Genomic DNA, 27,354 nt, shown 5'->3' with positions numbered 1-27,354 from the left:
TTTTGTGAGGGAAATTTCATGTTATCGCTTGCTATCCTCCAGCAAAAGTACTGCTATCTTTGCAAGATGTAATATGAAACTTGTACAACTGTTACTATTGAAATTCACACCTTCTATTTGTTATTAGAGTCCTGCACCCAGCACTGCAGTGACTAATGTCAATTCTTCCCTTTGACCGAGTCATCCTAAAATCATAGGATTAGTTACTCTTTTCCTGATTCTCGCCTTTTTGTGTTGGTGAAATGCTTGTAATCAGCATTCTAGAGCTTTTTAAACATGATATGCCCTTAAAGAGCGCTCATTTTTGTTACTGAGCCACTGACAAGTGAGGAGCTGCGATCATAGCATAGTCGTCTTTTTAAAGAATGGTTTTTAGTCGTGAACGATAAGGCATTAATGCAAATGGTAGTACCTCATCAGAAATGTAATGCGTGCCTTCTGTATGTGTCTAACTCAGATAAGAAATGTTACATTAAATGCATTTCCAGTCTTATTTCAGTAAATAACAATAAAGTTCTCCCAATCTTGCAAATGCATTGGATTTGCATTGGTGTTTTCCTGGCAAGAGACTTGCTGGATACCATCTCCCCCAGAATCCTGTCCAGGCTGGTTTGGTGTCACACCCTGGTGGGGCTTGCAAGAGCCTGTGTGAGGCAGTGTGCTGCCCAGGGACCGGGCAGCAGGACCCACGTGTGTGAGGGCGTTTGCATGCTCTTCTGTTCCCTTCTTGGTAGCTTAAGTCTGAGCACCCACGGAGACCAGAAGGGAACAGCTTTTAAAAAAGGAATTTGTGTTGGAGGTTTTTGGTCTGCTTTATTTTGTTCTTGGGAACAAAAATGTGCAGCTGTTACTTGCTTGACCTTAAATGGAGATGATCTGGGCTTTCTCCAGTGGGATTAGAGATCTGCCACCAGAGCATGTTTCTTCTCATAAATTTATTTGGAGATTCGGTTGATGTTTGGGATAATGTCCAAAAAGAGATTGTTATATTCCAGCATACTGACTCCTCCATTTAAGTAATAGTAAGACTTGTATCCATAACAGCAATAATTTCCTATCTTTTTTTTTTCCTTCTGTTTTCATGTGTTGGTTTTGCAAACGTCAACTGTAGAGACATTGCTAACTGAATAACCTGTGTGCAGAGTTTGAGATGTCAGTGTTTGACCTGTTGATAATCTGAGACACCGCATAGAAGCGAACCATAACCCAAGCCTCATTACTTATAAAGGTAAAGAAATTCAGCTGTGAGTCTGCGTACTTGGGTTACTGCCATATTTCATAGCACTGCACCGGTTTTTCCTCATACTGAAGAAGGGTACGTTAACAATATCATACAGCCTTGTGTTGCATGTTTGGTTTTAAAGCCATTAGAAGTGAATGGAAGGGAGAAGTTATGAAGATACAAAAGTTGAACGCAGGAATGAAAGCTTTCCTCTTGTAAGTTTTTGAACTGATTCTGAGGTGCAGTCCATACCCACTGCTCTGGGGACCCTGTGCCAGTACCTGACCACCCTCTGATGAAGTGCCTTTTTCTGACACCCAGTCTGACCCTCCCTCACACTGCTCCATGCTGTTCCTTTTGGTCAGCACTGACCCTCTGCTCTCCATGGGGACCTGTAGGCTACCATGAGGCCTCAGCTTCCTCCACTCTGGGCTGAAACAAAGCTCAGCTCAGCCACTCCTTATACAGCTTGCCTTCCAGACCCTTCACCATCTTCATAGCCCTCTTTGGGACACTGCCTAATAGTTTTATGTCCTTATATTGTTGCGTCTGAAATTTTACAGTTGTTGAGGTGAAGTCCTTTTGGGTCTTTCCAGGTCTCCTGTTTAAACACTCAAAGCTGCTGACCATCATTTTTACATTGCAAGGTGCTGTGATCTGCAGCTTCTTCAAGGGAAGGTCAGGTTGGGAGTTAGGAAATGGTTCTTCACTGGAGGGTGATCGAGTGCGGGAACAGGCTCCCCTGGGCAGTGGTCATGGCACCAAGCTGCTGGAGTCCTAACATCATTACCAGTGTTTTCATATGCTCTGTGACCTTCGTGGGCTCCTTCTAACTTATAATTCTGAATCCTGCAACAAGGGTAGAAATCCAGCCATCAGCAGATATGGATTGTGAGGTGCTTTTTTTATGATCTCTGGTAAGGGAAATGCATCTTTCAGTTATATTGTATGGCATGCATCCTTCAGTTAATGTTTGTATTGAAGACTGAGTTCAACTTAAGGGCAGGTTTTTCCTTATATTCAAAAATACAGGCAAAGCACTATTTTCAACTAGTGTGAACAGCAGTCCATATTTACAGCAGGTGAGAAGATAGCCTGATCAACTTGGAGATGCTCACATTGCTCACAACTTTGTGTTCTCTTGCTTGAATTTGATAGATCTATGACCCAAATGTTTCTGTTCTCCCTGATGCGTCCTTTAATGCTTTAAGTGATTCTTACCTGGATCTGGAATATGACTAGACTCTGACAGTCATTTATCAGTGTTTTCTAGGTGCATGTGGAAAAACTTGCCTTTTTGAGGCTGCAGATTTTCCTCCTACTATTGTGATGTTTACAGCTTCTTTTAGTATTGTAGAGGACAGCTCTGCTGAGAAATGTATTCTCGGTGTCATGTTCAGCTCTTTTGGGAGAAGTAGTGTTTATTTCAGCTAAGCATTGGACAGTCATTAAGTAGTCTGATCCTCACATTTTGTTCTTTGTTATAAACAAGATGAACTCACTTTTGAACCTGCAACTTTTGAAGTATAGCACTGCAAAGTGATTAACAAACCTGTATGAAAAGAAAACGGTGACTTGGGCTGAACTATTTCTCATTTTGGGTATGTTGAAGGCTCTGGCAGGGCTAGTTGCCTGATTTACTAATAACCAAAGACATTTTCAGAAAGGTCAGCCTGAATGTTTTCAGTATAGTTGGTGTTACAGGCATGGACTGTTGACTATTAATGCAGATCGCAGAACTCACAAGTGCATCAGACCTGTTCATTGTCTTTGGTGCTTTGGCCTGGGGTTATGAGAGAAGCAGGGAAACAAGAAATTTGCCTGGCTTTGAAAACTGATGGTAGCCTCCCATACCCCTGCAGAGAACTCATTTGCCTTGGATGCAACTGAACTAGCACAGACTTGACTTCTTTTTTACAGCAAAACATTGATGGCACAAAAAACCTGCTCTTTCGAATACTTGATTATTTATATATCAGTGAAAAGAGATTAATGAAGGTCAAAATAATTAGTAACTTGAATAGTAGCAGTTAATCACAGTAGTGCAAAGTGCCTTCAAAGTATCAGTGTGGTACAAAATAAGACATTCATGATCATCATTAGGGTGGAAAGTTTTTTCCTTTTTATGAAATGCTTGTGGGAATTGCCTTTGTTTACTGGTGTCCTCAGTTGACTAAGCTGAATAATGTGTTTTAGGTGGTATGCAGAGTTCCTAATACCTAAGAAACTGTGTTGAGTGTCTTTGAGATAAACTGTTCTAGCAAGCACAGATATTAGCTGTGTTATTTGACATGTTATGAGTGATGGATGAATGGCGGGACAAAGGCATATGAAGGAGAGATAAAGTTGGAAGCCATGTTTCAGTTGCCAAGTGTTGATGCTGGACTGTCTCCACCTCAGCAGCAGAACAGAAGAGAAATGGCTGGGTTTGGACTCAGCTGCTGCCTACCTCCAGCTGCAGGTTGTCTGAGCAGAAACAAACAAATGATGAACTCACCATTCAGCTTCTAGAAGCTGAAAAGTTCGCTTGTGTGGGACATTACAGAAACCAATCCCTGTGGTGCGGAGGGGCAGCTTGTAGGTTAGTGGCCAACATCACATCCACCTGCCTGATAGACATCATCATTCAGGTTGGCATGGAGACAGTGTCAATCAGACATCTAAATTTGGTGTACCCAGAAGGCTCTTCATGCTAATTCTTAGTTGGTCCTACTTTGAGAGGAACATTTGAGAAATGCAATTGAGAAATATCTTTCCTCCTCTCAGTTTTTATTTTATTCAAACAGTATAAAGCCTTTCCTTCCCTTTCTTCAATAATAGAATTTCGTTTCATACTTAAATATGCAAGAAAAGAAAAAACACTTTGTCATAAATTTTATTTCATGCCACCCAAAAAATTAAGATCCTAAACTCTATTATTTTTTTCCTCAGAATTTGAGGGATAATACTTTGTATTTTTATTGTACACTATTATGCAAGGTGGCAAAATAAAACAGTGATCTACTCTTCTAATTCAGATCATCTCTTATGTTAAAGGAGCAGATTTCCCTATCTTGAAAGTATTTCCTAACTATGTATTTTGTTGCGGGCAGCTGCTTCCTGATAAAAGTCCTCTTCTTGCTCGCTGGAGGACAGAAACTTTGCCATGCAGATTTGAATTTGACTAATGAGTGATAGAGCATAGCTTAATGGAGACAGTTATGGACTAGAATTTGAAGAATAATGAATTTCAGTCCCACTTACATTACCACATTTAAGGACATATTTGGTTTCTTCAGAGACTGTAAGACATCCATTTTGAGCATAAATGATAGAGAAGCTGGATAAAGACTTGCATATACAGTTTTGAACCAGCTTTTAGTTCTGTCCAAATGTTTAGTATTATTGCTGTACTGTCTTTGGAAGGGTTTGCTGCAGATGTCTCTGTTGTCCTTTTATTCTCTCTATATTGGACAAAAGGGATTCTCCAGCCAAGTGGGCAGGAGGGGACTGCTTCAGGCTGAAGTGTAATGCACCACTACAGCATTTTCTAGCGGGATGAAAAGTGGCTTCTGATACTCTTCACACAGAAGACACAGCTTGATCTTTATTTTAGCTTAAAAAATGTTCTGGATGGATATGACCATGTTTTTCTAATTCAGATACTTAATTCAACGAGTGTCTGGTTTGTTTTCTTTAGCCAGGAATAGTCTTGTTTGTGTTTGACAAAACCACTATTTTGCTTAGAAAACTTGGTTTCCACACTAGAGAATCTGCAGCATTTTGGTACTTTTTGGTGAGCCTTGGGGATAAAAGCGTCTTCACTTGTATCTCAATATCCTTTCTGTAAAATTTGACTAATAAAGGTAGTTTCTTTGTAAGATCTCTAGAGACCTGCGAGTGGGACGTGCTGACTGCTGGAGGTGGAAGCGCTATTTATTTTTAGTGTGATTTTTCTCTGCTGTTTCTGCTTATATTAAGATGCTAGGCCTGCCCCCATTGATTTATCTCTTAAAGAAGGAAAACACCTTCACACACTGACACCAGTGTTAAAATGCACCCTTACATCATCCTGCCGCTTTTGTTAGAGACAAGTGTGTTTCAAGTACCCCTCATAGACTCAAGTGGAAAAGGTTCATAATTTGGATTGAAGCCAAACAGTTTAAGAATCCGTCACTTGTTCCACGCTCAAGTTATGTGACTGTCTTCCACCCTTGTGTGGTTCCCAGTTTAGAGAGTTTAAAGAGAATCTTGTGTTAAGCTTGTTGGGTTTCTTATATATGTCAGCAGTGCAGACATTTCAGGCCGGAATCTTCAAGTACGTGACACTGGATGCTCTAAAAGTTGATTTTTCAGAAATAAAGGCCTCTGTAATTCGTTCTAAATTTTGGTGGGGGGAAACAAACAAGCAAACAGGTCTGTGGTGTTTCCACAAGAGGTTTACAAATAAACGACAAAACACAGAATGGAAGAAATATATTCTTTTAGAATTATGGTCCAAGTGCCTGAGTGACTGCTGGTTGTGTCGTGATCCGTGTGCTGCTGTTGTCTTTTTCCATCGTCGTTGTGTTCATGGTAGTGAGAGATGAAGAGCAACAGAAGTGTGTTTAGCTGTGATTGGGTTTTGTGGGGTGTTATGTTGTTTTTGGTTTGGGTTCATCCACATAAGGGTGTAAAAAGTAGCAGAGAAGGCAGGTCACTACCAGATCATATCTTCTCTAGGTGCTCTCAGTTAAAACACATACAGAAGTTGCATCTGCAAAACTTGAAATGCATAGTTTACAAGGAATTTGTCTGGATCCCATTCTTTGTGCAAGTGCCCACTGAGACTGGTTCTGGATTGCTATTTTTAAATAAAGCGTTCTTTTGTGAATTTGTGTGAATACTTGGTTTTGTTTTCATGTAAATATTTTGAACGTTTATGCTTTATTTTTGTGGGAGATTTTTGTTTGTGTTTAATCTCTGTTAAATCTGATGAATGTTAAATTCATGGTTAATGTTTCTTTTAAAGTCCTGAAAAGCTGAACCGAACACTGCAGATGAAGAGAGGCCCTGTTTTCTGGTTTGGGGGCTGACACTCCTCACAGAATCTAAAGATCATCCATTTGAAAAATAGAGGCCCTTGATCACCTGAGGTTCACTTCCCCAGATGCTACTCCTGCTTCAAATTACATTGAGTGGAACACCCCTCTCTTTCAACACGTTTGCATGTCAAGAGACTCTGATGCTCTGCTTGAGTAGGGTCTTTTAAATCTTCATTCCTTTTATCTAATATTTGCTTAAGTTAAACTCTTTTAATTATCCTCTTGTTAGAAAAGGGCTCCTGTCCATTTCTGTGCAATACTGGTGCCCGCTCTGCATATCCTTGCAGAGTTTCATGCAAGCTGGCAAAAACAGAAGTATTTTTGCTTTTTTCTGGGTCACTTTTTTGCATCTACTTTTCTTTGAGAGTAAGCAGGAATAACATTCAAGTAATGAACAATCAACTGACACAGGTGTTATTAAACCGATGTTTGTAGATATCAATGATGTTTATTTAACGAAGACATTTTTATAAGTGATCAGAACTGGTCAGTAGGTGTCTGAGTGCAAATGACCAAGATACTGTACTTTCAGAGATGCTTCTATTCATGATTGATTTGTGACTTACATTTTCTCCCCAACTAGTCCTTTTCTAATCTATTTCTGTCTTACTCATGCAGCCCATAAAGTCTTTCAGTGAATAATGTATGCCCTACTTTTGTTTTGCATGTGAAACGGAGGGCACTTAATGGGCTTCCAACAACTATAGTCACTGTTTTGGCATTCTGCTTTTCAGGTCAGAGTACAAAACACAAGAAGTGAATTTAACTTCATTGTGTTGTTTCCCTGAAAGCTTCAAGGAAAAAAGGTTATGGTTGTTCTTGTGGAAGCTCCCTTTCATCTCCTGGTTTCTTTTGAACAGAGAACGTTTGAATTAAACTGTAATGCGAAGATAAACTGAACACTTAATAAAACAAGTGCTTCTATACTTAGGAAAGCCCCAATTGTTATCAGTGGAAAATTCCAGGCACTGTTGCTTTTAACGTCACGTTAAGTGGCACCTAGAAGTGTTTTGTGTTCATAACATTTGCCAGAATATAAATGGAAAGGATTTTTGACAAAAATAAAATTGGTGTGGTGTGGACTATAGAGCAATGTTATAGCAACACACAAAAGCAGGAGCTGTTTAATTGCTCTTGGGAAGATAGGCAAAAGAAGGTGCCCAGCTGGCAGCTCTGGAATTGCTGCTCGCAGCCTGCTGGAGTGTAGTGGCTCAGAGTGGCTGATGTGGGAAGGTGCTGAGGGCTGAATGTCTGCGTCCAGTCTCAGCGTGACCCTCCTGCTCTCACACACAGCAGTGCACTTCAGGGGCTGTCCTGCCAAGCCTCCTGGGAGTCACTGTGTTGACTACTTAGTTTGTTGGTTGAGACTTTTGCCCCGTGCTGTCTCATATTCCAGTGTGTTGCCTGGGTTTTTTCCACAGCTCCTGCTGGTTGCATTCGGGTCACCGACATGTGCAGTCCTTGCCTGTGGGCTGGGGCTGTGATGCTGGGCCCTGAGCGTGCTGCTATCACTCAGCTAATCTGCTCTGGGCTGTTCAGAAAGCACTTTCATGTGGAAGGTCATTTTCTCGAACTAACTTGCAATTCTGAGCACCACGTGTTGGCTGATAGTCATTGATTAGGAAGCTTAGAAAATATCCACTCCACGAATGGATAGTCTCTGGGGGGTTTGGCACCATCTGAAGTCAAGATATCTCAGTTTGAGGTTCATACTCACCCAGTGCAAAGCTGTGCCACTGCATGTAATCTCAGATGCTGCTTTTCTACGTAGCAGCGTGTGCCAGCATGAGATATCATGGCCTGGTGTGGTGAACCCAATGCAGTTAACCCATGTGTGTACAGGCAGGGAGGGGCTGACAGGTATGAGTGTCAAAGAGAGGGGAAGGAAGGTCTGTCCTGATAGCAGCCTATGTGTGTGCTACCCTAAGTGACCACGTAGCTGCTGTCAGAGCCGTGCAGCTATGTTGGTAGTAGCAGTGCTGTGTTTTTCCCTCTGAGGTGATCAGCAGAGTTGGCCACAGTATTTCGTTTCTATGTGCCAGTATCCCAGCAACTCACTACCCTGATGTAAGCTGCTGGAGTGAGGAATCACAGCTTCCCTCTCTGCAGTTGTCAGACCCAGCCTTGACAGATTAGAAGCTGCAGTACCAGTGGTGCTGGGAGAAGGAAATGCACAAATGGCAGCACTGTAGAGGACAGGTTCCTCACTGGCTGGTGTGGGATGAGTCTCTGAGGGCCCAAATGTGTAGGTCATGTCCTGTCTGCAGCACTGCAGACTTAATTACAGTTATTGATTTTTGCTGGAAAATGTTTAAGAAGTCATACAGTAGATGCAATAGTGCAACTGCTTAACAGATAAGAGGCACATTGGCTGCTACTTGTATATTCAGACATCTCACTGTCGCAGTTCTGAATGAAGGTGAGAGGGAGCAGGGCAAAGCACCAGCAAAGGATTTCATGGGCTTACTTTATAAGACCCTGAATGAGTCTTCAAGACCAACATGGCTTGATCTAATTATGTAATGGCAAAAAAACCCAAACAAAACCCAACAGCAACACTTGAAAATAGGGGGAAAGCTGTCATTTTTTGTTGTATTGTTTAGTCAGTTTTAAGACTCTGGCTTACAAGTACTCAACCAGCTATCGCAAATCAGGATGCCAGCAAGTGTATCTCCTATTCTGGCTGGCTGTTAGAACTTCTCTGTGTAAAACCTATGCTGTTGCTTGCCTCATGTTTTCTAAAATTTATTCAGTGTAGATCTTAAAGTTTGAATGTAATTTGATTGCTTGTGACATGCCTTAGTTGCTTTTCCCAGTCTTTTTAGTTTATCCTTTATTTTCCTGATACTCTTATCCCAGGTTTCATTCCTGGTTGTATATGTATTCTCAGCCTGGAAAATGAATTATCTGCTGTTTTCTTTTATGCTTCTACAGCCTTTGTCTGTATGATTCAGTTCTTTATTCATAATTATTTTTACTAAGCTTTCTGATAATTAGGATTTCTCTTCTTTAAACACGTTCTACTATTTCAGTGACTTTCTATTAGTATGATGCCCAGAACTGAACGTATTTTTCCAGCTGGGTTTATTCCAGATCTATTTGAAGTCACCATTGTATTCCTTCCCTCTCTCCCTTTCTCTGTGACCTGACAAACCCTATGTAGGCGGTCCAGACTTACATTAAGCTTGTTTTCAGGCAGCTTAAATTGCGAGCTCCTGACAAGTTTATTCTCCTTGCTAGCCTGTCTCCTTCTTTTGTTAATTACTTTGTAGTTTATATGTCTATATAAAGTCTGCTTCAGAATTTTTTCCAAGCTTTGTTGATTTTTGTCACTGTTGTTATTTCATATTTTGCCCCTCCCTGCTAACCTCTTCATAATACATCGGTGGTTCTTAGTACTGTACACATTAAATATGCTTCAATTTTGATTTCGTCTCCTCCTCACAAAAAACTCCCCAAGGAGCAATACAAGTAGCAGTGCTGGAGTGGGGGTGCAAGGGCATGATTAGATGCTCTTCTCTCCCCCGTGACTGCTTCATATTTCTAAAAGCACAGCAAAACATGGTACAGCTTTTGTGTCAGGGCCAGGAACTTCCCTGATTATATTGGGCTGAGCAGAATCACTGTCTCCCCTAAATGTTAAAGATGGAGCAGTAAGGAGGTGGTGGTGGTAAAGCACAGATGCTGCAAGTCAGGATTTCTTGATTTGATCCATATTCATGTTTTTACCCATTGGGGAATGTATTTTAATGCTGCTTTGCAGCTTCTTATTCTAGTGCATTTGGGCAAGGCACAGCTTGTGTTTTGCTCAGTCACAGTTCTACCTTTCTGTTGAAACGATTCCTTGCAGAAATGGTTACTTGCTTTGCTATAAGGTCATTTAAAAGTAGGGTCTGATTCAGCATTAGGTCACTTGTGCAGTGTGAAAACTAGCCCCATCTTGCTTTGCTGGCAGAAAGGCAGTCTTGGACAACTGTCTTGACTAAAGTATCTGTTTCATTCCAAAGCACTCTGTCTGATGCTGAGAAGAAATCTAGGGAGGGAAGGGATGGGTAAATCCTTATTTCCTTGTTGTGAGTAGGGAGCTGTTGCAGAGCTCATCAGTTACCACTGTGCTGGCTCACAGATGTTGAAGGGGAAGAAAGAGCAAGAGGCACCTCTTCAATAGTGGCTGCATGTGTGGGTTTGCTGGTGTCCTTGACACATATTGAGATGGGTTAGCAAGAGGTGAGTCCCTGAGGTGCAGCTCATGAGGGAATCTGAAGTGTTCTCCTCTCTGACAGTCCTACAAAGAGAGCTGCTTGCTGTGTGGCTGATCGTGGTTGCACTGATTCTTTGCACTGGGGGTATGTGGGTACACAGACTTGGTTTTCTTCCAAGTAATGAATGTCAGTGAAACTTCACAACAGAAGGTGGATAGCAAGACATTGACCAAAAGAGATCATTCTTGTGAAATCTTTACAGTATTAGTATAAATACTGTTAAAGTACTTGAACTGCTGCTTCAAAATTCAAAATCTACTGCTTTGTTTGTTGTTGTTTTTGCAGTAGATGTCATTTTGAGATTTTTGGACTACTCTTCTACTCTGCAGTACAGCATATTATGATGTGGAGTGGAATGCTTCTCAGTAGGCTGAAACACTGAACTATTCTGGGTAGAAACTATGGAGAAGATAATGTTGATTACTGCAGTTAAAATCACAGTCATTATTGGCCTAAATGATCCAGATGTTGTTATCCTGTAGTCCAGAGAAATGTTATTTTCCCACTGCTAAGAAACATGACGGAATCAGTCAGCAATGCGTATTCCAGCAATAAATATTTACATATATGCTAGTACAGCAAAGATTTTTAAGTTTTATTTCCCAGCAGCTATGTCTCAGCACTGACTTGAAGGCCTGCCAAGTCATGAAAATCAAGGCCAAGCCCTTTTCAAAAAGAAACAAGCAAGAATATTTGGACACCACTGCTTTAACTGAGCAGATGTTCTTAGTCCGAGGCTGATATGCTCAGAAAGGGTGCCAGTTGACAAAAATAGTTCTGTTTTGGGGGCCAGATGGAAAAGAATTCGAGTTAGGTTTATTTGTATGCATGTGCTTTCTTGTATTGTGGAGGATTCAAACTGAGTACTTGGAGTTGGGAGTGATCTTCTGCTCTTCTGCCTGTGAGTACTAAAAACATGTTTTGCTCTTTCTGTTTGGCTTGATGTCCTTAAGAGATGAACTACTCAAATATAAGTGGACCACCTGCGTGCTGCCACGCCATTCAAAGCATCTAGAAGGTTGTTGGAGTAGTCAACACCATGTGCTCATAAATAAGTGAAGTGTCTTGTTATTCTGGGCAGTGCTAAGAAATATTTTTAGCAGGTTCTTCTTTTTTTTTTTTTTTTTTAAATTACTGAAATGCGATATCAGAAAGATCTTTTGTTGTTTTTGTCTCTTCAGAGCGATGACTTGAAGAACGCAGGCAGTTGAGATAATGTAAAATAGTGTTTTATGTGTTGTTATGTGTATATCCAGCAGGCATATGCTCCATAAGATTTAGTTGTATTCCAACGAACACCTTGATCAGTCAACTTAAGGAGGCATTATGTGTTATATTTTTTAAGAACTTACCACTAGCATCTACTTGGCAAACAGTTACTCAGTTCCTAGCTTTGTAAAATGCATTGCCTTGCTTTTCAGCACTTTTAATATTTCATTGTCTTCTTACATAGTTATTTATTCAAATGACTATGTTGAAGTCTTTATTTTTAATTTTAGTGTTAAGTATATAGTTTGCGTATATGCTAGATTTAACTAACGGGCTTGCTTTGAAGAATTGTCTTAGGGTGGTTTCCAAAATGCTTTCAGTTAAGATGGCTTTATATTTCAATAGTTGTCTGTAATCTCATTCCATTTTCATTCCCTTTTAATTACTTTTCTGAAGGTTTAGAGTTTGATCTTAAAAGATAAAATTCGCCTTGCTCAGTAAATAGGATAAGTTGGCTTTATAAAGCCTTAGACTTTCTGTTTGTAATGTCAAACAGCTGTGGGTGCTTAGTTGTTGGGTTGTTTGTTTTTCAGGGGGGAGGGTTTGGGGTAGAGATGGAATTTCTGGTTCTGAGAAGGAAAGAAAATGGAACAAGGATCCAACTTCATTTGGGACTGTTCCTTTTCTCTTTTTCTTTATTTCTTTTTTTGACTGCAGCACAAGGGTACTGAAGTGGACATATTAAAAGAACAATTAATGCTGTAATGGGAGAAGCAAAGGAAAAATTTGTGACTCAAATTGCAATGTTAGTAACTGATGTTGTCACTTGGGATGACATGGCATATGTGACTAAGAGAGACTTTGACTGGAATAGTTTTATGCTGGTGACTATTAATTCAAGCAGTCACAAGAATAACTGTAATACAGAACAATATGTGACAATCCTGTGGTATTCTGTAAGTACTGATGACTACTTTGAAGTTATGTGATCTGGTATTGGCAACGCAGACAAAATTAATTTTTCATTCATAGATCTGGGAAGATTAATCATGTGTTGTGCTTACAGGAAGGAATTATTACTTGGTTAACAAGTTAGTGGGAAATCTTAACCCAGCTTTTTCTTTCCTTACCTCCCAGTAGGGCACAATCTTCATAGCTTCTTTGAACAAGTATAAGTTTGATAGATTTACTGGAAATAACAGATGTAAAAAGCTTTATTTGAACAACACTTTCACTAAGTGTGCTCCAGCAAGCAGTTGTACGAGGCACCCTTTTTAGGCACAACAGTTGAGAGAGTTTCTAGATGCTTTTGATGGTTTTTTAGTGTTTGTGGGATGTAGTCATGAGTGAGCAGAGGGCAAGAAATAGTAATCATAGTCATATAACAGTGAGCCATTTAAGGGTAGAATGTGGTAGTATTTCACATTTTACTGTTCCTCAGGAGGCACTGTTACTTCTGTCAATTTGGCCTTTCTATTAAAATGTGATGCTAAAATACCATCCTGGTAGATAGACAGTTGACATTAAAGCATCCAATTGCTGCATTCCAGATGTGCGTTTGTTTATTTTGCTTTGTTTGAAAGTGGCTGGTACAATTCAAATAGATGCGGACGTTTCTTTGTTGGCTGTTATTTTTAAGTCATTGACATTAGATGTTTAATGTGTTTGTTGTTTTAAGTTATTCGTAACAAATTTTACTATTGAAGCTCTCCAAATTGTTAAGCAAAGGAAGTATTATTCCCAGAAATAGATAATCAGACGTGATAGGATTTTTTAATTCCATTTATTTATTTATTTATATTTTTTGGTGACAGTCTTAAAATAATCATGAACTCGTTGATTTTGTCTTCTTAAACCTAATTTTAAGTTACATATTAAATGAAGGAAAATGTGTTTCTGCCTTCTCAGGTTCATTTTGTCAATGAGCAAGTTAGTTCAGTTCAGTCCTTAGACTGAATGGGGGAAGCATACTCCCTCAACTTACAGAAGAGGCTGTCAGGAGTTTATGATGTCAGCACATTGTTATCCTTAGGTTTAGGCAGTAATTTCTCTATATTCAGTATAGCTTTGAATGGAAACTTGAATGTTGCAGACCTAACTATAATATCTCATGCTATGTCTCAGTCTTAATATAGTTAATTATAAGTTTTAAGTGTTTAAAGCAGTCAAATACAAATGAGCAATACCCATTCAGATATCATTAAAAACTGTATTGAAAGTTTTAAACCAAATTTAGCCATATTTTCACTTTCTTCTTCTGTCCTCATCCAAAAAATCAGAGGCACGATAGTTCAAGGTTACTCCCAGATAATAAAAAGATAAGTCTTCTTTTCCTAGAGGGTGGTGAAGCCCTGGTACAGGGTGCCTAGAGAAGCTGTGGCTGTCCCATCCTTAGAGGTATTCAAGACTGAGTTGGATGGGGCTCTGGGCAGCCTGGGCTGATGGGTGGTAGGCCTGCCTACAGCAGGGGATTGGAATTGAATGGGCTTTAAGGTCCCCAAGCCATTCTGTGATTCGGTTATTTTTCTAATGATGAGAAAAACAGTGGAAGATGAGATTATGGCTCACGGCAGCTGATGCTGGGTTGTCTCCATCTGTATGCTAAAATTCTAAATTAAACTTTCCCTTATGTGGATTTCTGACACAAAGACTCATAGTGCTTTTCATATTCTGAGTATAAAAATATTCCCTGTTTATCATTCCAGTTATTTATTCTTCTTCTAAACCATGTTCTTGCTGGCTCCTATTCAGCTTAACTGTTGTCTTCAGATCAGATTGTAATGAGGCAAACTGCCTGGCTTTTGAGAGTATCAGTGGCCAGCCTGTAATCTGCTACTTCTGAAACTTCGTTCTTGGAACAAATGAGAATTTAACCAGGATTGTATTCCCATGTTCTGTATTTCAAATGCAAACACTTTCAAGGCTATTTCCCTGTTTGCTAAAGTTACAGGTGGGAGTTAACAAGTGAAGGGAGTGGTGTTATCTGCAGTTATCAAGCAGATCTAAAGCTATTTGGCTGTCTCATTTCCAGGACTCAATTGCAGTGGGATATGAACGTTTTCTGTTGTTTGTCTTAATAATGTATTTAAATTCTAAATGAGCTTTTCATTTCATACGAGTTTCAAAGTGATAAAGTCATTAATCATTATAAAACATTTTTTAAGTCATTTAGTTTGGATTAAAGTCTGTTTAAAAAAGTGTGCAAATGTAATTGTTTTAAATGAAGTAAAACTGAATAAAGCACAAAACAACGTTACATTTCTGAAACATTAGTCCACTTTGTAAATTCCCCAATATCTAGGAAATAGTCTACGTCTACTTTTACTGTTTTGGAGGCTAATCATAGAAATGTTTTATGCAGGTTCCAACTGGAACATCTCGTCAGAATTACCCAGCTACCACGTATCAGGACTTCAGCAACTGGGAATCTCTAATGAAAATTAAAGAGGGGCTGCTAAGACAGAAAGAGATTGTGATCGACCGGTGAGTAAGCTGCTCTTGCTGCATTTCTTAGATGACGTGAAAGCTGCAATGTAGGAACTGGAACAGTAGAACCGTTAGCTTTCAGTCCAACAAGTACTTATGCACAAAATATGTGGGACTTAGACATTGCCAGGAGAGAAGACAGGCTGCTTACTAAAAGTCTTCTACAAATTTGGGAATTTACTCAGGGGTTTGAGGCTTTTGCAATGGAAAAGGGAGTGCAAAACCAATAGCTAGTTCTGCTGTCAGCTTGCCCAGTCTAGTTTCATGCAAATATTCATGTTCATATTGGACATATTTCTGCTTGTACGTGGGTCTTGGGATTGATACAGGCTGAGAGCTGGTAAACTACTTTGTACAGATTTTACTTGTCATGGGAAAAGAAAGAAATGCAGTATATCTGAAGCCAGCTGAGAATTGGAGCTCTGAGAAATTGGTCTTCGAAGAAACATAAATTAGGAAAATCCTATTTAATTGCTCAAACAAATTGTTCAAACAATAAAATACTAAAATCATTATCTTCATATCAAGAAATACGTAGTTACAAATTGAAATTGTTATCAATCTAAAATAGAATTTGGCAGCAAGTCACTACTGTAAGTTTCTAGTGCAGATTACATAATCTAGAGTTCTAGATGTTTAAATCATATTAAGCCTTAATGAGGAAACTGTGCTTTTAATAAAGGGCCTGAGCTTAATGAAGCTTGCACTAAATTATCAGATGTCATCAGGAGCTGCAGAGTTTGGATGTAGGACATTTAAGAAGGGTATTTTTGTATTTGACATAATTATCATTTGGCTTAGTCTGCGTTTTAATAATAAACTCTTGACTCATGACTGAAAGTAGTGGTTGTTCTTATCCTGAGATAGTTTTGGCCTCCTATTGATACTTTGCTCTGCAGCCTGGGTAGAACTGCCTTAAAGCAGGTGTGTGCTAATCATAAGAATGTCAGGCATCTGAATGTTTGTTTTTTTTTTTAATTTCATCTGGTAGTTCTTCTCCCTTAATTGGATGGAAATGGACAACTTTGGCAGCAGAATTACACTTGTGCTCAATCTGTTCCTTCCTCTCTTGCAACAGAGAAGGGAATTGTGGTGAATTAAGATGTTGTTGCCCCCTAGCAATCTGACCGTCACCTCTGCTGGCCAGCATCATTTTCCCTAGATCAGCTTAGACACCTGGTAACATGCATTTTCCTGCCCCTGCAGTGGAAGGTGGTCCGCAAAGTAGGAAGTGGCTGGTGTATGCACTCAACATCCTGCTTTAATGCAGAACTCCCAAGGAGACATGCAGTTGAGATGGAAGCATCTGTAGCTGTTGCATAGATATCCTTTGTCAGAGTCTTTTGATCAGCTGTTTAGGGCCTGTCTAAATTAAAACAGCCTTACCAGGCCTGTTATATCAGTAGTAATGCTGTATAACCTACAGCCCTCCTTTCAGTGCCCAAGCTAGCACTGGCATTTGCAAACACATAATGCGTGATGGCCAGAGGCTGCCTTTTGTTGCCTCTACTGAGCACCTATGCTCTACAAGAAGGCTTGTTGCACAATGGCAGTTAAGGCATCAGTTCACATTACTCTTCTCCTAGTGAAAATGGGTTTTTTTGTAAAAAGCATACTTTTGTATGATTCAGAGATAGTGAATACAGCACTTTCTGGACTTACGAGAGAAGTCATATGGGGTGATCCCTTTTCATTCATCTGAAAAGGCAAAATACACTACGAGTGCTGCTGAAATGAACAAAAAAAAGACCACTTTGTGATCTTACAGGCATTTGCTTTAAGTAGATACTTGGTGTTTCAGTTAAGTGAATTGCAGTATATTCATAAACCACAGAGAGGGCATTTTTCTAAATATTAAGCCTCCATTTGGGCAAAAAAAATTGCCTCCAGATTTATGGTTTGAAAACAAAGTTATTTCAACCGGTTGAGTTGTTTTATTTAAAATCAGTATGAAATGATGTTATATGCTTAGAAGGATATTGCAAAAGATTTTACTAAGTTGTTGTGGGTTGCTTTTTTCACTGATGGTTTCTTTCATGGAGGAAATAGGACATAGTTGCAGTCCAGAATTCTACGAGCAGAACAACATTATAAAGTGCTAGTGTTCTGTTCATTATTAGATGGAATATTCATAATTCTTAAACATGAGTAATGCCTTCTTTCAACACTATCCATGTTTTACAAGAGGGATGCAAGACACTATACTGAGAGCCAATATGATGTCTGGGACTAAACCTTGGAATTTTGACTTCTGTTCTCATTGGTCTGAGTTTAAGCTTTGTGTTGGTTTTTTTTGTTTGTTTTTTCCCCTAAGTTAATGGAAATTCTGAATACTGGCCTAAAATACGTTAAGTATATGTGTGTTTTGCTAAAGTTTTGTTAATTAGAATTCAAGGTGATGGTGCTTAAACTGCAGAAGTTAAGCTTTTAGGTAGTGGATGGGGGATTCTTTTGTTGATGGAGGACTTGATACGAGGTATTGGCTGAAAAAGAGTTTGATGCCCTTGGTTCTTGCAGAGCTTTAAAAGGTGTGGTCGTCTTAAAACAAAACAAAAAACCACATGGCTGATGTTGAATTTATAACCTGGTAACAGAAGGATATCAGCAAGACTTGTTTAATTAATGGTGGAGCTGGGGAGGGGCAGGTCGTCCTTGTGACATCTGGAAATTGGAGCAGTGGTGTAGCAGTTGGCCAGAGGATGCTGGAGGTGGGGCTCTAGACTGGTACTCTGGTCATAGCTGTTTGCAGTTGAGAGGTACAAGAAGCAGCCGAATGAAAAGAAACTGTCCAAGAACACCCTTATCTTGCTCTTGTCAATAGCTGCCCTTTTGCTCTCATGGTTGCTGTCTGGTTTATTTGAAGTTAACACGCTCTTCTGTTGTGAATTGCAGCGGGAGGTAGAGGAGTTGAACATCGCAACTTAAGTGATTAAATCTGTTGATGTGCAGGAAGGGAGAGGTTGTGTACATAGTGGTGTCCTTGAGGTGCTCTACCTTGTTGTTGTAAAGGCAGCAGAGAGGAAAGATAAACCTGCTGCCTGCTTCCCTTCTTATCCCACTGTAATTAAAGGGCAACATAAATCCAACCCATCCGGATAAGATTATTCAACTTCCTTGTTTTCATCAGAAGTCTAACAGTTTGGAAAAGCTGCAAACAAGATCTTGTTTGAAATAATTCAAGAATTAACAGTTTATGTGTAAATCACCACACTTTGTTAGGCTGTGTGTCACTGCAATTCAAAGCCATTAGTAGAATGTTAGGGAAAAAGCAGCATTTGTGACTAGAATTAGTGGTTTGATTGTATTCTGTACACTGTGTTGAACATCAGATTTACCAGTAGATGAGTTAAAATCGTTTGGACTTGTACATCTGAACAAGTGTAAATGAACACGGTAGCATAAATGTGCAGGTATAAAAGTGGTTTAATTTTGCTTTTAAAGCTGCTGTAGGAGGTCTGCTGCTGTAATGCGTACTACTAGAACTGGATTATGTCATTGCCTTACTTCTCCTACAGTATTAAGTGCAACACTATGTTGTATTTGGCACCAGAGGGAGCCAACGGTATATGCATTAGTTTAGAAAATTACAGCATTGCATTTTAATTCTCAGCGCTGTTTCTGTGCTGTGCCCTCTGTTCAGTATATTAACAAAACTGAAATTGCAGCATTTTGGTACAACTGTGAACATCTCCTGTGACTGGCAAACCATTGTGGATGTCTCTGCTGTGGTATTGTCAGTGTTTGGCAGGGATTGCATATAGGGAGGTATGTGAATAAATGCCAAATATCTGAACATATGACATAAACTGCTGAAAATAACACTTTGCATGCAGTGTTCTCATCCAGGCAGCTTAAGGGCATTTGAGCTGCTTTTTATGGAAATGTAGATATAAAAGTATCATTTCAGTGAATAGCTGTAGTTCCTCGGGGCGTAGTAACATTCACAGTCTCCAAACAGTCGCTAAATCCTTTCCATCCACAGCTGAATTACACTTTACTGTTTTCATCAGGACATTTATATTAGATTTTCTTTGCCTTCTGTCTTCACTTGTTGACGTCAGACTGGGTGTGCCGATAGTGTTCATGTCACCGCCAGTGCAGGGCTGTAATTTCTTAGTTTTTGGATGCTCTATAATGACCTGTAGCACTAAATATATAATATAACTAGCATATCTAATTGAAGGGCCCGTTAATGTCATTCTTGATGAAGTAACACTGAAGCTTTATGCCACCCTGGATCTGAGCAAACTCATACAGTAGGAGTCCTGTGTAGGGATTAGACTACGGGGAGCCTTCTTGAGCATCTCACGGTGTAAAATACTAATTGCTTGCAATAATATCTTCAAAAACGTGAGTTTTTCTTCTTTTGATGTCACTGATCCCTTTGGTAGTTGGTGGTTGAGGTATCTTGGGCCGGTAAACTTCAAGTAAGCATTTTAGCTGTTTTAAAAGTTTACGCTTTCAGGAGAGAATATGAGTAATATTGCTGAAATGCAATATAACAGTCCCTCATTAGATAACAGACTTCATTGTGGCACCAGTGAGGCACCTGTCTAATACTTGTTCCAGGCCAGGGGGGTACTCTCAGCAGTATTGCTCCTGACTGATGTAACTTGTTCTTTAAAGCCTGCAGTCACAGATGCTCTACAGCATTTCCAGAGATTAATTAGCTTAATTATTGCAAAACTGAGTTTTTCCTCCTAGGTCATGTTTTCTGGCCCTCTGGCAGCTTTCCTTATTCCTTGAATTCTCTCCAACTGATTTTACATCTTCTGGAAGTGTCCAAGTTGGACAGCTGAGGCTTCCCTCCTGCTGTGTCCCTCTTGCAGGCTGCCTTTCTGCATTGCCTGCTTTTGTTGTACAGCATTGTGCAGTTATGCTCAGTAATTGCTCAGTAATCCCAGATATTTCCCTCTGGAACTTCATTTTCTTTTCTATGGGTTTAAATGATTTTAGGAAGTCTTACTATTGACAGCAATGGGAGCAGCACGGCTCCTGTCAGGAGGCCACAGGAGTCACAAAACTCCATTATGGGAGGGAGGGAGCATCCTCTGCCTGGGCAGGCAGCCATGCCCAATTCCACCTTGTTCCTCACTCCCTCTTCACTACGTGGCTGACATCATTTGAGCAAGTCGAGTGTACTTGTTGGCTGTGCTTTCACCTGGCCTCCCCATATGTCAGTGCTAACATGCTTCCTGAGGGTTAGGATAGCATGTCAAACTTCAACGCAATTCAAAAGAGTAATTAAAAAAATAACAATCCACCTATTATAAGAGTGATCCATTCTGGACTCCTAGAGGTGATACTCTCATATTCTTCTCCACATTAACTTCTCCATGATGGATGGAAAGGTAGTGTTCCCTTTGGGTCACAGACACTTTGATTTGGGGAGGGGGGGGTGGGGGAGGAAGACAAATAAGAAAGAAAGCACCAAAAAGACTTGATTGTATAGGAAGCTGAGTCTGTCTTTTCTTGCACAAGCTGTAGTGGTATCAGAGCTCTTTGGCTTTATCTTCCAAGTTACGGAAATGTATTTGCATTGTTTTTAGGACTTTGTGTACTACTGACTTCTCTATCAGTACTCTGCACGTTTGGTCCCAAGAGATTGTGCCTTTAAAACAAAGGGATATTAAAACTAGTATCTAGCTTCTTAAAGCAACAGAACAAAGCAGCATACCTCTAACTGTGGTGTGGAATGAGTGATGCTTGTGCTTCAGAAGGACCTGTATGGTGTTGTACTTCATGTTCTGATTCTGAGGAATATCTTTTGAGGCATTTTCACCTAAGGCGATGATTTCTTGGTAACCTTTGAAGGTGAGCATTGATTGTCGTTTGACTCATTATGAAATTGCTAACATGGCTTCTGTAGTGGAGGAAAATGCTTTCTTCAGTTCCTGAAGTGTCTGAAGGTGCTGGACTTATATCTTCATTTGTAATGTAGGACTCTCAGATTTATGCTAATTTAAAACTTTCCAAAGTTGAAAGGGGGAGGTAATTCTCTGGCAGCCATGGGTTTTCAAGGTGCTTTCATATTAGAATAAGCAATGAAAGGATTTTATGGAAACAGAAGAGTTGGTCTCAGGTTGAAGAAAATGTGGCTTGTTTCCAGACAAATGCACATATGAGTGTCTGTCTAAGCATGTGTGCATGGTTAACTAGTCCAGTGTGAATATGAGAAAATGTTGTGAATGCCAATTATGTTCTACAAATGTTCTAAGAGAGGCACAGAAGCAATTTATGTATTAAACAGTTTATTTATTATTAATAATTGGTCTCTGAAGGTAGTCCAGGCTTTTGCATGTAGAGCTGCATTGTATTTGTGCTACCCCATGTTCTTTGTGCTGATCTGAGTTTTTGGAGCAGCTCATTAGAGAAAGGAAAGAGCTGCAAAAAGTTTGCCAAGATTGGTCAAAACAGTTACAGAATTTCAGCCTGCTCTGGTCTGCCCTCTGCAAACATGTAGGGTGCACGTGAGTCACTAACACTGTAGCGGTTACAAGGGGAGGGTGGCCTTGCTGTCCCATCTTTCCATCTCAGGATTATTTTTATGTTTTTTGCCTTCCCAGGGTGGCAGTCAGCACGTACCTGCATGGAAGATTGATTGGTGATGGGGATGCTTGTGGGGACAGTGTCCCCTCTGCAGTGTACAGGTCGTGTTTGTGAGAGCGCTTTAATAATGCTTGCAGCCTGTGGTTATGCTGCAGATTAATAGTAACAGCTGTGGGGTAACAGAAGATTAAAACTGTCTTAGCATATGAGAACATCAGTGAGAAAACGCATCTGGTATGAAGTCTCCAAAGACTTACAGGACTGTATGTAAATAGTAAATATGTTTCTATGGTGCTTTATCTTTCCCTCTGCTTGTGACTGCTGGGCTGTTCACAGGATTTTTGTCTCTGGGTGGCATGAGGTTAATGATATTTTGAGAGAGGCAGTTATGTGGAGAAGCTGTGCAGGATCTACACAGACGTGAAACATTTTCATGACAAGTTTTGTTGGCCAGGTTTCAGATGGGGCAGAGTTTCACGCTTTGCAGAGCAAAAAGAAATGCAGCTCATGCAGCTCTGCTTCATCGTGGATTAATTTGTTCTACCTTTTTTCCTACAGGGATTTGTTAGGGTAGGGAAAAGATTATGAAATATGGTACTGTAGTTGAAGGTTCAAAAATATTTAAAAATGCTTCCTCTGGGTTGTAGCATTTGTTTCGAGCTATTGAATTCCTGCCCATAAAGTGAGGCTCTGCTAAGAAGTGATCAGCCGGAAGGAGAAAATTGCTATAGTGTCTTCAAGGGATGAGTGGCAAATGGATGAATAATGTTAAAATAAATGGGGCAGGGATGTTGTAATAGCCATATCTGGTAAGTAATAAGGTAATAAAAAATGAAAAATGACTTCTGTTCATGGATTAAGACAAATCATAATAAATGATCCCAGTCTCTGTGACCAGACATGCAGCAGAAGTCAGCAAAGCTTTATGTTTTCCCACATGGTTACACTAGCACTTGAGCTTGTATATGGCCTGTTACAAATTACAGCCATACTCTTTTTCTTGAGCTTCAAATCTGCTTCTTAAAAATTAAGTTTGAAGCTTTTTGATTGAAGTGCCCTCATACAGGATTACACCAACCAGAAGAGCTGAGTCCGAGTACAAAGTTGTTCGGTGTTACATAGTCCATTTATATAGACTTTTTTTTTTCTCATGGATAGTAAAACTGAAAAGGGAAGCCTCAGATTCACCAGTTTATATATTGTAGGACTTGCTGTGGAGTCATCTTTATGCATTCGGTTGCTCTTATTTATGAACTGTACTGAATGAATCATCTTAAGGCACTACAGAATTGCAACTGATTTCCCATTCATTGCAGTTCTTTATAGCTGAAGAAAAAAGAGAAATGTTAAAAAGATGAGCTTTGTGCACATGCGTCCTATCTTTGATGTTCTTCTAATATGTATGTATTAAGATAATAATAATTAAAAAAAAAGAAGGAAGTACAATTAAAGGAGTCCGTAGAATCAGAACAGAGCTGAGGTCAGATGGGAACTCTGGAGTCCATCTGGTCCACACCACGTTCAAGCAGGGACTACCAGAACTGCTTGCACAGAGCCATGTCCAGGCAGCTTTTGAAGATCTCCAGGGAGGGAAACTCAGCAGCCTTGTTGAGCAGGAATGAAAGCTGTAGATTGATTGAGCAGGCTGCTCTGTGTGTTTCTGGTAGGTACTGATGACTCCACTCCAGTCACCTCATAAGGTACCCAGCTCTCCTCAGAGTGAAAAGCAGAGCTGGCAGTCTGTATCTCATGTAACTTGGGCTGGGGCTGAGGCGTGTCTTGCATTTGCCATCTAGTCACACTACTTCAAATGAAGTCATAATTTAAATAGTGATACAGTGTGTGATATAATTAAATAGTGATGGAAGAGTGATGCCATTTCTGCTGTACACTAGCCAAATGATTGCTGTAAGAGGCTTAATTCTTTAATATGCAGTGCAGGATTTTACTGTAGTGGTGGGGAATGTATATAAAGCAACTAACTGAGAAGGCCTTGAGCAATGTGGAAAGACAGACCTCACAGGAAAGCCCTGCTGTTTAACTGTCGTAATGACATTTTCTTTTTAATTTTTCTGCTCTTTGCTTTGTGAATCTATTTAAACTGTCCAAAGTCAGCTCTCACAAAGAGAGAAGAGCCAGAGCAAAGTCCAAGTAAACTGAAGATGTGAGTTTTGTTTGTTTGCATTCTAATTTCTGTGTACTTCTTGCTGCTTACATTTCTGGGCATAGGAAAAAATGACAACAGAAGCTGCTCTCCAGCCCCTACAAAACTGGTATCCAAGTACATATTTCTGAAAGATTAATTTATGATTCCCAGTTGAGTGCAGGCCAGTTGGGGTATGCTTAAGTGAAGGATGCATGGCAGTTCTAGTTTAATAACTCATATCCTGATGAGATTCCAGTTCTGGTGTTGAACTAGGCTAGCTGCAGTGGGAAAAAAAACCTACAGCTAAAGTAGATCCAGGATTATAAAATACTTAATCTGGTTCTGTTGAGTATTTGTTACTGTTTCATTTGACAAGAGAGGAAGTAAGTTGCGTGCATTGCTGTAGTGTTGCCAGTACCAGTCTCAAGATCTTCTTTTTTTTTATTATGATCTCTGTTCAATTTCATTTATTTTCAAAAAACAAATAATTATTTATTACAGGCAAAAGCAGCAGATTAACAGTTTACATCAGAAAATAAGAGAGAATGAGTTACGAGCTCAACATGCAAGACTGAGCCATCTTGTGAACTGTGAAGAGCCCTACATGACTAATTTGCAGGTAGGATGGATATTTTTGTTTTAGAGAATCTTTCAGTTATGCAGTAGCTGCCACTTGCAAGGATACTCACAGTTCACTGTAGGATAAAATGCTTTTATGTTTATTAATGGTTGTGTCATTGGATAACTGTAAATTGTTTAGAGTAGAAGAACCTGAAAATGTTATTTACTTCTGTTTTATGGAAATTTAAGTTGTATTGGTAGTGTGTATATACTTATTTTGAAATCTGGTGGAAGTGGGATAAGAATCCTCATCCATATTGCAGCACTGTGCAAAAATGATGGTTCTTAACAGCGCATGTGTAACACAGCTATACAAGGAGATAATAGAAGATAAAATACCCGAAAACCACTGATGAAAGATTCTCTGAGTCAGACAAGGAGGTGCTACCCAAATTAGTGATTACAGAGATAGTATCGCTACAGCCCATCTCAACACCTCCACATACCAAAATGGCATTGCCAGAGGAAAATGTTAAAAGCAGATATGCAGAGAAATAGCTTTGCCCACCCTCTTTTATCACAGGCAATGCACCAGGATCTCAGCTAGCGTACTTCAGCCTGATGTTAATTATGTTCTTGGAATAGCACAGTTGTGTGTAAGGCGAGCATGTTTTGTGTAAGATGGGAGGAAAGTTCACTTAGTAACTCACTGTGAAGGTGGATAGAAACAATCTCTGAATGTGGATTTTGGTGCTTATGAAGAGACTTCTGAAAAATACCCTAAAACTCTGTCTAGATTAAGAATTTGAAAGGAAAAAAAAATCGTGGAAACTGAAATATGAATGTACATAACCTTAGTATACCAAATACACTTCAAATAAAGCAGCAGATGCTTTCATCTTTCGTACTTTAAAATGTACAAGCAATTTATTATAGGTCTTAGGATTTCCGCTTGATTTGTTTGCTTTTCATGAGATTAACTTGCAAATGAAAATCTATTTTAATGGAGATTTTAATCTCTTGTAATGCTTTGCACAAGGAATGTTATTTTAAAAGCTCTCTGTATAATTTCTTTAAAGATTTCTGTTTATATTATTAAAAGAATATGAAACTGAAAGCCTAATGGGATGCATCTCCTTCTTCATCCCACGGGCAGTTGATTTCCATTTTGTGGGCAGTGGAAGTGGGAGAACAATACTGAACTGCAAGAGGTTGAGAGGGAGGGGGGGTGAGGGGGCTGGTGGACATGACGGAAGGCAGGAAGCCTGCCATCTGGTTGTAGCTATAATCTCAGACTGTCCCTGCACCCTTCCTCATCTCAGTTGTAACAGCTCTGAGGTTTAACTGTTGTCTACTGTTGTTCTACTTCAGCAGAGTCTGTGAGATTGGAGCATATTTTACTTTATAAAATGTCCATGAATATATTATAGTGTTTTTTCTCTGTAGGAGGTAATAGGGTAATGTAGTGGTAGTGACTTGTTTTGGAAATGCATTTTCTTTGGATCTTGAGGGTTGGAGTTCTTTGTTTGTTTGTTTTGGAAGAGAAGTTGTACCTCTTCAGTACATCGGAGGGGGAAATCGTCCCACGATGTTCATTTTCATATGTTGTGAATGTAAGTGTCCAGCTTCCATTTTTTCATGTCTTTTTGTTTTCTTTTCTCTGCAGAAGATTCCTGAGATTCATACTGTTCCCACACATTTTAATGTTTGAAAATCAAACTCCACCCTTCCTGAAAGGGCGGCGGGGGGGGGAATCCAGCAAGACTGTTTTCTGCTGTGCTGTTAAAGTATGCAGTGGTATCTGTATGTTCATTTATACGATTGTTCTCTTTCTTTTTGAAAGCAACCACAGTATGAGAGTGCATCACTGCAACCTCACGTTTCAGAAAGATCAGCATCCCACCTTGAGGAGCTTGAGAGAAAGATTGCAGTGGCTGAGAATAAGGAGTTACAACTCAGTGAATTTCTAAAGCAGATTTCAAGCAAATCTAGCGAGGAGAAAAAGAAAATGGAAGAAAAAGTAAGTGTCTTTCATGTTCCAGATTTCCTTTTGACTTTGTTAAAGCAGCATATGTTGTGCTTGTTAGGAAGCAACTTTGTGTGGGGATTACGGAGCTGTTTTCAAAATGAAGATAAATTTTATCTGTGATAGTAGGCATTGGCAGTGGATAAATCTGAACTCGTAGTGAAGAAGTATCAATCAATACACATATTTCAGACCTGGTAATGTCAGTTTTAACCATTTATCAGTTAAACTTTGAAGAAAAGCTGCTCAGCTCTAAGTCTAAGAATTTATTTGGCTTGTATGTTTATTACAGTAACTGAAGTGTTGTCTAAAAACATGGGAAAAGCATGGAAATGAAAACTCCTTTTTAACATGACGCATAGGTGCAGGCCTCATGCTCCAAGATGTGCTGAAAGGGCCTACCTACTCAGCAGAAAACAATTATTTTGCAACTTTTTTAGGACACGTGGAGCAGCTTTCAGTCTGAGACAAGAAAGGGGCTTAGCTGGCCGTGTTCTTGGAACTCTCTTGATAAAAAGTTTTCTTTGGAGGCAGAAGCGGTACCCAAAGTGGTTTTGAATTTCCCGACAGCCTGTCATTATTGCAGGCTGGAATGTGCCATTGATCAGTGATATGTAATGTTCAGTGAGATGTTGGCACTGTTGCATTTCCTTAATCAGTAAGCCTTACTGCTGTACTTAGATTTATATTCATGCAGATTCAAGGGGCAGGAGCGGTGTGGTACTGTGAAGCAACAGATAGGAAGGAGAAATAGAAGGCATAGTTAATTTCCATTTCTGCCTTCCTGTTTCTGATAAATCCTGTTGTATGCCTTTCATTGATGGTAACAC

General features: G+C 39.7%; 1 protein-coding gene across 1 annotated transcript in view; it reads left to right on the top strand.

The window, feature by feature from the left end:
- CEP85L (centrosomal protein 85 like) overlaps positions 1 to 27,354 on the top strand; it is a 103,661-nt gene that overhangs the window by 57,936 nt on the left and 18,371 nt on the right. Inside the window, exons 4-6 of the mRNA XM_072333183.1 lie at positions 15,118 to 15,239; positions 24,439 to 24,556; positions 26,342 to 26,518. Of these exons, the coding sequence (XP_072189284.1) occupies positions 15,118 to 15,239; positions 24,439 to 24,556; positions 26,342 to 26,518 (417 nt within the window). The remainder of the gene's footprint in view (positions 1 to 15,117; positions 15,240 to 24,438; positions 24,557 to 26,341; positions 26,519 to 27,354) is intronic.

The sequence above is a fragment of the Excalfactoria chinensis genome, chromosome 3 (genome assembly GCF_039878825.1).
Source record: "Excalfactoria chinensis isolate bCotChi1 chromosome 3, bCotChi1.hap2, whole genome shotgun sequence".
NCBI classification, from domain to species: domain Eukaryota; kingdom Metazoa; phylum Chordata; class Aves; order Galliformes; family Phasianidae; genus Excalfactoria; species Excalfactoria chinensis.
Note: the sequence above shows the minus strand (reverse complement) of the source record. Positions and strands in the feature narration are given on the sequence as shown.